The 11,257-nt window shown below is 40.5% G+C and overlaps 1 protein-coding gene across 5 annotated transcripts in view; it reads left to right on the forward strand.

The window, feature by feature from the left end:
• Positions 1 to 5,786, forward strand: part of USP6NL (USP6 N-terminal like) — a 161,143-nt gene extending 155,357 nt beyond the window's left edge. For 2 of the 5 annotated variants that reach the window (XM_037730915.1, XM_037730917.1), the window contains one exon: positions 2,462 to 5,786. In XM_037730915.1, coding sequence (XP_037586843.1) covers positions 2,462 to 3,870 — 1,409 coding nt within the window. In that variant the 3' untranslated portion in view covers positions 3,871 to 5,786. The remainder of the gene's footprint in view (positions 1 to 2,461) is intronic. The other 3 variants (XM_037730916.1, XM_017507121.2, XM_017507122.2) reach the window with 2 other exon arrangements.
• Positions 5,787 to 11,257: the final 5,471 nt, after the last annotated feature.

Consider the following 11,257-nt stretch of genomic DNA (forward strand, 5'->3'; position numbering starts at 1 on the left):
CCTCTCTTATTTCGTTGAGCAGTGGCTTGTAGTTCTCCTTGAAGAGGTCCTTTACATTCCTTGTTAGTTGTATTCCTAGGTATTTTATTCTCTTTGTGGCAATTGTGAATGGAAGCTTGTAATTACAAACATTTTAAAGATTGGGCTGTCAGTTAAAATAATTGGTCCAAGGTCCAAAAGGTATAGGAACAACATGGTTTCTGCCAGCTGTTCCAGAGTAGGATCTGCCTGTGGCTATCTTAGGCCAGGAGTCATATTGTGTGCTGCTTGCTCCCCGAATCTAGCCCATTGAGCAGTTGTGTGAACACTGTCTTAAAAATTATCCAAGAAGCAACTTCTTCTCACTGCTTCCACGGTGGCATAGTGTAGGAGGAAGAGCAAAGGTGGCTCTGAAGCAGCTTGGGGTTTGAATTCTGGATCTGTAACTTGCTAGCTGTGACCCTTTGGGCAGCTTAATTTCTGCCTCTATTTTCCCATCAAAATATGGGAAAATACTAGAGACCTGCACTATTTGCCTATTGTAGGCCTTACAGGTACAGCTTTCTGAGCAGTGGCCGACACACAATGAGTGCCTGGTGAGTATGAGCCATTAGTGTCATCATCATTCAGTATTACCACAGTCTAAATCCCACCCACCATTAAAGCGATCTTTCTAAGATAGACATCAGGTCGTGTAATTCTTCTGCTGAAAAGCCTCTAGTATTTCACAGTTAACTTGGAATAAAATCCCAGTTCCTTGCCACAGTCTTCAAGGCCCTGTGTGTGTCTGCCTGTCCCCACCTCAAGGCCCAAGCTCAGAGGGCTGCCTCCTTGCTGGGACTCTTTCCTTCTCTGCCCTGCCTAGCTCCCAATCATTTTAATTCCTTCTTCCGAGTTTAATTTTCTTCATGGCACTTTGTATAACAGACTATAGGCTCCAGAAGGACAGGGACGTCACCTTCCTCATTCCATTCCTGTATTGCTGGCAACCAGAACAGGGTCTGGTGCATAGTAGTTGCTTTAGATGTTTGCTGAATAGATGAATGAGTTGAAACAAAGTGTAATTGCCAATTCTCACACTTTTTATGCTTTCATATGTATAAAATAAGAGCTTGCGTAAACATTGTTAAGGTTCCATTGAAACCATCAAAAATTTCTCTGGGACTTCATGAAAATGGCACAGGGGAAGAGAAGAGTGAACTCAGAATGAAAATACTGAATTTTCGTTGGGAGGAGCCCTGGACCCACCCACCCTCCAACTCTAACTAGAGCAGCTTTGTGTATATTTTCTTTTATATATTGGAGTTTCATATGAAATTTGGTTTGAAAAAACGAGTCTGCTTTTAAAAGTTTAAAAACTACTGAATCAGAAGAGCACAAAGGTTGTTTTAGCTCAGTGATTCTGATAGCTTAAGTATTTAAAGGATATTGTTTCTTCATAATTCTCTGTTCCCTCCTCTCTCCCCAAAAAGATCACTTAATAATGTCTTTAAGTGTCAAAATGATCATCATCAAGACTGTAAGCTACTTGGAAAAAAAAAGACCCCACCTTATGCTCACCACTGAGGTGCCTGCCACTCAGTGCTGGGCCTGCCACAGGCTTACTCAGTGAAGATTTCTAGATGGGTGGATGAGCGGGTATTTGAAAAGAGCAAAAATGCATTTTTAAATGACAATACAGGTTTTGTAGAAACAGGTTAACATGGAATTTTAAGTGAAGTCTGTTGTTTCTTCAAGCTGCTGTTTATTGGATATACATATTGTAAAAGAAAACTTTTTAAACACTGTGTGCTAAATGGCTACTCTCTTATACTTTAATTCCTCATGAATTTTCTGCTAATTATTTAAAATATAAAACTGATGGTATCCAACATGACTTTTTAAAATTCCTTTTTTTTTCTTTTACATTTAAAGCAAAATGCAAAAAATAAAGTCAGCTTTTAGAATGTTAGCTTTCAGATAGTATTTTTTCTTTTGATCAGGAAATTGTACTGTGGGAGGTATTTAATAATAATAATCTATGTGGGGACAACGTTGACACCACAGATGGTCATCAGTTGAGTTTTAGATTTTGCAGACCTGCTTGGAGTTGATAGAAGTTAGTTGAGGAAGGTTAAAGTGAAAGTAATACAGTGTTGAGACACTGAACTACTGGCCTGCGTGTTAGGAGTAGAAATGAGAATATCAGCTTTGCAGGCTTGAAGAAGCATTAACAACTTGTCAACAAAATTTAAGAATCATGTTATACAATCGTATGGAACCTATGCATAAGGTTACAAAAGACTCCCACCCACACTTAGCCTTGTAGGATTGTGACTGTTGGTATGTTTTAGTATCAGTCTCTAAAAACACCTCTCATCAGCTACCAGCTCTCTGTGGTATAAACGGATGTCAGTGTGTAACTGCACATAGGTGGAAAGCATGCCATCATGAATAGTGGGTTCGGTTTCCTCGTATACTCAGCCTTTCTCTTTCTCTTTAGGTAAAGAGGATGAATATCCAAAGAAGCCCTTAGGCCAGCTTCCGCCTGAGCTGCAGTCTGGGGGTGTCCATCACCTGAGCAACGGACAGAGGAGCGTGGGCCGGCCGAGCCCACAGACCAGCGGCAGGAGGGAGAGCGGGGCGCCCCACAAGAGGCACGAGCAGTCCCCGCACCCCCAGAGCAGGACCGGGACGCTGGAGAGAGCACGGCCGCCAAGACGGAAATCGGTGGAGGAGGAGAGCAAAAAGCTTAAAGATGAGGCAGATTTTCAAAGAAAACACCCATCGGGTCCACAGGACAGTTCCAGGCAGTATAATCACGCAGCTGCCAACCAAAATAGCAACGCCACTTCAAACATCAGGAAGGAATTTGTGCCCAAATGGAATAAACCGTCAGACATCTCGGCTACGGAGAGAACTGCCAAATACACCGTGGAAGGTAAAGGTCGAGCCGCGCACCCCACACTCGCGGTTACCGCCCCAGGCCCTGCCGAGGCGCGTGTGTCAAATGCGCGGCCAAAGATGAAGGCTCTGGATGCGGAGGACGGGAAGAGGGGCTCCACCGCGTCACAGTACGACAATGTGCCAGGCCCAGAGCCGGACAGCAGTGCTTCCGTGGAGGAGGTGCTGGAAAGGGCTTACTCTCAGAGCCCACGGCATGCGGCTTACCCTCCCAGTCCGAGAAAGCACGCTGAGCCAAGCTCTAGTCCATCAAAAGTGCCCAACAAGTTTACTTTTAAAGTACAGCCTCCGAGTCATACACGATATCCGTCCCAGCTAGACGGAGAAGCCCGAGGGCCAGCTCATCCCCCCTCTTACAGCAGTCCCCCCGTTTACCACGGAAACTCTCCCAAACACTTCCCTCCTGCCAACAGCAGCTTTGCTTCTCCACAGTTTAGTCCTGGCACGCAACTGAATCTTTCCAGGAGACCTCATGGTTCTACCCTTTCCATCAGTGCTACTCCAGAGAAATCTTACAGCCGTCCAAGCCCCCTTGTACTGCCATCTAGTCGAATAGAAGTCCTCCCTGTTGATACTGGTGCTGGGGGGTTTTTGGGCAATTCAGGGTCACCAAAGAATGGAAGATTTATCATTCCGCCAGTGGATTATTTGCCAGACCACAGAACATGGTCAGAAGTTAGTTATACATACAGACCTGAAACGCATGCACAATCATGGACCCGAGATGCTAGCCGTGGCAATTTACCAAACTACGCAGCCTTTCAACACGCACCCTTTCAGGACCGTGGCCTCCCAGCTGTATCTGTAGATAGTCCCGTGCGGTATAAAGCTTCACCGGCCGCAGAAGATGCCAGTCCATCTGGGTATCTGTATTCAGGGCCCCAGCCTCCAGCCTACCACTACAGGAATCGGGAAGGGCTTTCCATGCAAGAATCAGTGTTGCTGTGAGACTTGAAGTGTACTGACTTGCTAAAGACAAGAAAAAGAAACCACATGAAACCTACGTTGCTATGTTCATAATTGCCAAAGCAGTATTTTATACTATTGTAAACAACTCGCACATCTCTAGTGTCTCTTAGGAGGAAGAATACAGGGAAATGTCTTCATCCCCACTCAAGACGCTGCTTAAGATGAGCATTTAAATTGCATCATCACTGACCTGTTAGAATTTAACCAGGAAACATAGCAATAGCATTTAGGGATGCACGAACAATGGTAATTTATTACTCAGTTCCGTTTATGTCTTTCTCCAGAACCTGAACATTTTTACCCTCTTGGCTCATTCTATTTTGACTAATGTTACAAAGTACTGAAAAAACTGTAGAATAGATATTTTTAGCGCTATATGTAGTGTATGTGTCTTTTAATAGATATAGGCATCTATGCATACACGTTTGAACACAGAATTAAAGAAACGTTTTTAAAAAACTACTTTTAATCCAGATCCGTAGAATAATATGTAATTCTTATTTTCCTTGTTTTTAAGTCCAGTTTTTCTTTTCCCTCTCATATTTTTAACCTAGGTCCTAAACTGACTGAAGAGTTTGTCCTGACTTTATTAATTGCATTCTCACAGAATGCTCATCATTCTCCTTCAACTGCTGCCATTTTCTTTCAATCTGAAAATTAAAGACATTGGAGAGAAAGGCTAACCACTTAATGGTGCTTAAAAATCGGGGGAGTTAAAATAAGTTTACAGCCAAAGGTGCAGCAGTGCTTATATCCACTTAATAAGAGATCAGTCTTAGTGCATTGATGCCCTTTGTTCTGGTCTGACTCTTGCAAACCTCAGACCAGGGGAAGCTGCAGCTTACTGATTCCTCAGTGTTCACAGTACTCATGTGGGCAGCAGAACTGCCTGTGGTTACTCCTCACTTCTGCCCTGACTCATGGAGCTTCTCCCCATGAAGGGCCCAGGGTGGGCATTTTCACCGTCCTTTTCTGGCCTTTTTATGGAATGTAGTCAATGGATATTGCTGCATCTCATCAGGCCATTACATTATCCATGTTAAAATTATAAAAATGATCCTAGTCTTTCATAGGAGTCTAGGATTTTGATCTTTTTAAAAAATATAGTGTGATTTCATGCTGTCGAAAATCTTTTTTCTTTTTCATTGAAACAAATTCAAGTTCCTGATTAAAAAACAAAATAGTGATGTCTTTAAAAAATACCCTGTTACACTACAGTTCCAAAACACTGACAAAGTTTTGAGCACTCCAAGGGAGTATGACTTCGTGTTTAATTGGGGAGCTTGCTTTCAACATCGCTTATATTTGAATAGTAAAAACCTAACATTGATGGTTCTTCCTGTTGCAAGGTGGGGCTTTAAGCTTTCAAGGTACAAAAATATGTCTTTTAAAATGAAAGTAACATTTGTTTAGCTGGCGAATGTGACAATAATTTTTATGTATATAATGAGTCTAATATAATTTTAATCAACTTGGTAATGATATTATTAAATAGCAAAACAAATGCAGTGTATTAAAGCTAAACACAACATTGAAACACAAAATTCTGATGAAATACGGGCTCTTGATTCAGATCAGGTGGAAGCTGAGAAATAAATGTATATAAGTGTGTAGCTGAGGATATTAATTCCCATTTTAAAACCACGATTCTGTGACTTTAATAAACCAAGCTGTACAATTTAGTTTATGATAACAGTATGTGAGCTGCTCCAAAATATATATATCAACAGTGGTAAATACTGTAGATTTATATATATATATATGCAAAAAATATATATATACACACAAGCACTATTTTCTTAATGTCATTTATGACTTTTTTTTATCTGTATACTTTTTTTGATGTGATTGTTTTTTAACATGCTAAAAGTAATAAGTATATTTTGTTTTGTGTCTTTTATGTGCATTTTCTTCATACGGCAAAAATGGTGCACCCCTGCTGCTTTGAAGGCCAATTCTCTTCTAATTGAGTAGCTGTTGCCTAATATTCACCTACCTTACCTTGTATATGTCACAGTTCTATGTGATATGCATTACTAATTTTCAGTGAGACTATATTTGCAACTACATAATCTTTCCTTATTTTATTTCATATGACATTGTTAATAGCAATAGGAATTATTTCTAGTCTTCCTCATTACAAAATGTAGCTCTCTGTTTTTTAAGTAGGAAAATGTAGTTTGGAATTATCTTGCCACCATACAGTTTTACTTTTTCAAATTTATTTTTTAATAAGAGATAATGAAATAATGATAAAAGATAAAGAGATTGGTAAAGTATATTTATGAAAAACCCATTTAGTATGGATTTTTATAGTGTAGAGACTGATTTTACTCTTTGACTGCATGTACCTGGTGTATTTTGCCATTAAGTCTTTTCTTCATGGCAAATTTGCCTTAGTAAGCGCTTTGGTATAGTTTCTATTTCATAAAATATTTAGTCTGAGAAGTTAAAGAAACTAGACCTAAGACTCAAAAGTTTTAAAACTTTGACTTTTTCATATGTTTATTAATAGGATTTTTAAAAACTGAACTGAATAGCTTTTTAAGGCTGGGAGATACATATAAATTCAGGTAGCAGTATTAATGATAGACTCCTTCATTGAAAGAATGAAGAGATTAAACCAAGAGGACATCTCTGGAGAAGAAAAATAGATGTTTATGGGATGCGATTGTTTCAACTTTGTTTTTCCATTTTAAGAAGATTCTAGTACTAAATTCTGCCCTACTCAGTGGGACTTTCAAGTAGACGTTCATAGTTTCGGTCACGTGGGGTCTCTGCCTTCGGTTCCATTAGGGTGCGGACAGAAGAACTGCACCTGGTCGGCACTGCCCTGAAACCCCTTCCTCTCCACTGTCATGAGAGAACAGCATGCCATGTCTCTGAGTAGGGCTTTCTTCACAGAGGACCAACAGCTTCATCTTCGGGACTTAAGAGTATTCTTACTTACCTTTTGGAATTAGTCCTCTATCTTAGTATGCACTTGATTGTGAGTTTTAAGATTATTGCTTTAGGATTTATTTTTTGTCTTTTATTTTAAATTGTTCTTTAATGGATTTTCAATGTCTGTATTGAATGTGAGCATTAACACTTATTGGCCAAGTGGATTTTAAGAAGTCAAATTTTACTTTTTTTTTTTTTTTTTTGAGATGGAGTTTCGCCCTGTCACCCAGGCTGGAGTGCAGTGGCGAGATCTCAGCTCACTGCAACACCTGCCTCCAAAGTTCAAGCGATTCTCCTGCCTCAAGCCTCCCAAGTAGCTGGGATTACAGGTGCCCACCACCACACCCGGCTGATTTTTTTTTTCTCCTGTATTTTTAGTAGAGAAGGGGTTTCACTATGTTGGCCAGGCTGGTCTCAAACTCCTGACCTTAAGTGACCCACCTGCCTTGATCTCCCAAAGTGTTGGGATTACAAGTGTGAGCCCTCTGCCCAGCCCAAACCTTACTTTTAAGATGACCCAGAGTCATGAGAATAGGAAAAAGGAATCTGATAAACATTGGTGCAATTTTCAGAAGGATTTTCAGTTATCCGTGAATCTGAGCATAACTGCTACCATTTCTATGTGAGAAAACTGACAGAGGAACTCATAAAAGGGCAGATCTTGACCCTTGGGTCTTTAGAATTATCTGGTATTCCTTATAATTCTTGAGAATTATCGGGTGAACTTTAAAAATTTTTCTGTTTGAGTTATATCCCAGACCACTTAAATCAGTATCTTGGATGGAACCCAGACATCAGATTATCGTATTTTCCCCCATAATTTAAAGTTCAATCATTAAGCTCTTTTTTTTTTTTTTTGAAAAGGAATCCCCCTAAAGTTGATGGTCTTATATTCCCACTATAAGATACTTATCTCAAAGATTCTTAGACCAAGGGTTTCAGAGTTTAGAAACTCAGATGCTGAACAAGTTAGGAAAAATTCCACCAGCACAATTAACATTATCAGTCATCTCTGTAAATGTTCATTAACTACTGACATCAAAAATGGAAGATGGCAGGCCCTGTCCTTCCGCTCAGGTGCTGCTTATAGTGGTCCTCAGTGGAGAGCCTCCCTAAGATTTCCTTTTTCCTCGACAAAGTCCTAAGTTGTTTGGAAGTCTACAAGCATTTTCAGTATATGAGGAGCTGAGAAAGTGCCACATGTCTGCTCCTTCATCCGGCGAGCCAACATTCTGTAGGGCACCTGCGTTGTACTAGGGACCGTGCTAGATTCGTGTTTCCACATGTGAGATGTGTTTTGTAATCTAACTATCTGTTTTGTAATCTTAATCAGTGTTGGAGGTGTATGCACAGGATCTTATAGGTATATTATTGACACATATAAATGCCAAATAGTGGTCCCAGCCCAAGAGGTTCAGGGAAATCTTATGAAGGATTTGCCTCAGCTGAGCCTGAGAGGACAAGCATATAGAAAGACAAGAAGGAGGGAGACAGGGTGTTCTGCAGAGGGGATGGATGGCAAGAGCAGCTGCATGGGATGTGTGAGGCAGTTGGCCACTGGGATGTGTGTGTGGGGTAGGCATGGGGGTGGAGAGGGTGAGGGGCTCCACAGAGACAAGATGGTGGAGAGAGTTGTGTGCAATTGAACTTGATCCTGTAGGTGGTTATGACCTGGTATGGAGGTGAGATGTGAAGGAACAGCCCTGGGGGCAGTGAGGGAGACAGGACAAGCCTTTCATCTCAAAGGTGGCACAGAGCTTAAGGCCAGGGAAGAAGGTATGAAGAAAAGGTGATGGAGAACTAATTACCAAGGGAAATTGGCAAGGCAACTGGATGGGTGTGATTCGAATGACTGTAACGAGAACAGCTGGCACCTACTGAATGCTTACTGTGTGCGTGGCCCTCTGCTAGAGATTTTACTGCTATTAACTGATTTGATCCTCACAATAACGATGAAGTATGTACTACTTTACTTCCCAGTTTACAGAAGAGAAAACTAAGGCCCAAAGTTAACTTGCTCCAAGGCGACAGTGGGTAAGTAATAGGGCCAGAACTGGGACCCAGGCACTCAGAATCCAAAGCCTGTGCCTCCCTCTCTCCCCTAACAGTTTTCAGGAGGTGTAATTTACCTGCCACAACATTTATCCATTTTAGGTTTATACCTGGATGATTTTTTAGTAAGTTTTTAGAGTTGTGCAACTATCACAACTAATGTTCAAACAACTCGAAAAGAGGTCTTTTACCTGTTTGCAATTAAACCCCATTTCTACTTCCATCCCCACACAACAACTGATCTGCTTTGTCTTTCAGGTTTACTGTTTCTGAACATTTCCTATAAATGGAATCAGATGTGGTCTTTTGTGTCCGGCTTCTTTTCACTCAGCAGTGTTTCTGAAGTTCCTCCATGTCCTGGCGTCTGTCAGTAATTGCTTTCCTTTTTATTGCCGAGTGCTATTCCATTGTTTGGCTGTGTCGATTTTGTTTATTCATTCACCAGTTGATAGACATGTAGATTGTTTTCATACTGCTGTGATCATTTATATACATGTCTTTGTGCAGACATTTGTTTAACTTTTTAAGAAATTGCCAGACTGTTTTCCAAAGAAGCTGGACCATTTTACATTTCCACCAGCAATGTGGGAGGGTTCTGATACCTCCACATCCTCATCAACACTTGTGATTATGTGTCTTTTTAAATTATAGTGAAGTGGTAACTCATTGAGGCTTTGATTTACATTTCCTTGATAGCTAATGATGTTGGGCATTTTTCGTGTGTTTATGGGCCATTTATATGTCGTCTTTGGTGAAATGTCTGTTTAAATTTTTTGCTAACTTTTCAATTGGGTTTTCTTATTAAATAGTAGAAGTTACTATATTCTGTATACCAGTCATTTTAAGACATGATTTACAAATATTTTTTCCCTGTATGTGGCTTATCTTTTCCTAATGGTGTCTTTTGAAGTGCACTTCTTTTTAATTTTAATGAAGCCCAATATATTCGTTTCCTTATACAGGTCATGCTTTTTAGTACTGTATCTCTCTGCCTAACTCAAGGTCACAAAGATTTTCTCCTGTTTTGTTCTGGAAGTTTTATAATTTTAGCTCTTAAATTTGGGCCTATGAGTGTTTTGAATTACTTTTTATATATGATGTGAGGTAAGGATCTGAATTCGTATGGATATTCAATGATCTTTGCACCATGTGTTAAAAGGACCGCTTTTCCCCCCGTGCCTCTGTCAAAGATCAACTGAAATTTATGTAAGAGTTATTTAAATTTTGAAATTGGTACGTTTACATTCTCCACTCTTTTTCACATTATTTTGGTTAATCTGGGTCCTCTGCATTTCTGTATAACTTACAAGGTCTTCTTGTTAGTTTTTGCAAAAAGGCCTGTTGGGATTTCGATAGGAAATGTTTTGAATCTGTAGATCAATCGAGGAAGAACTGCCATCTTAACAGTATTGGGTATTCCAATCTGTAAACATGGAATGCTTCTCTGTTTATTTGGATCTTTAATTTCTCTCAGCAATGTTGTATAATATCAGAATATGTCTTAGGGCCGTCCTCATGGGGCTTATATTCTGATCCATTTCCTCATCCATGAAATGAAGATTGTAGTTTTTATTTCATAGAGTCATGAAGATTGAGTTAATCTGTGTGAAATGTCCACACAGTGTTGTCACTCAGGGATGATTTGGGATGTTACAGATAGTCACATGCCACTGCAGTGCAGGTTTCAGTGACCAGGAGGGATGTGAAGCTGAGTCTAGTGAGAGTCCAGAGGTAAAGACGCAGTAAGGTCACATATAACCCATGAGAGAAGAGGCACAGGTGGGACGATCTAAGGAGACCATGCTGTGGCTGGAGGAACAGGGGCTCCAGGAAGGTGGGGGCATCCGTGCTGGAAATGTAGCAGGAGGGCCCAGGGAGGGAGGCCTGGAAAGTCCATTTGGACTTGACAGTGAGGAGCTCACTGCTGTCACCTACTGTCGTTCCTAGAGCCACAGTCATTGCACTGGCCACAGGCACAAGTAGGAAGGGATGTAGCTCTCAAATGTTTGGAGGAGACGGGAAGCGCAGCGGTTGAGTCGTAGCTGGAGTGAAGGATGCGTTAAGTTAGGGGTTGGGAGGGGCATGCATTTACATGGAAAAATAATGCTAATTAGAAATCAGTTGGACTTCAAAACTCTCAAGTACTTCCACAAGGCATCCCTTGGTTTTATTCCAGTTTGTTGCTTTATGTATTCATAAGTATTAACTACCAATTATTAAATTTCCTGTAATGCAGATTTGTCATTTGGAGGAAAATCAGCATCATCTGAATATAAAGCAGGCAGCATTGAAAAAATTCTGCATATGTGAGCATCATTGACTTCATCTGGCAGTGATTTAAATTCTGCTCCACATGTAGTAAACAAAGAGG

Source organism: Cebus imitator, unplaced genomic scaffold, assembly GCF_001604975.1.
Source record: "Cebus imitator isolate Cc_AM_T3 unplaced genomic scaffold, Cebus_imitator-1.0 Scaffold368, whole genome shotgun sequence".
Classification (NCBI taxonomy): Eukaryota; Metazoa; Chordata; class Mammalia; order Primates; family Cebidae; genus Cebus; species Cebus imitator.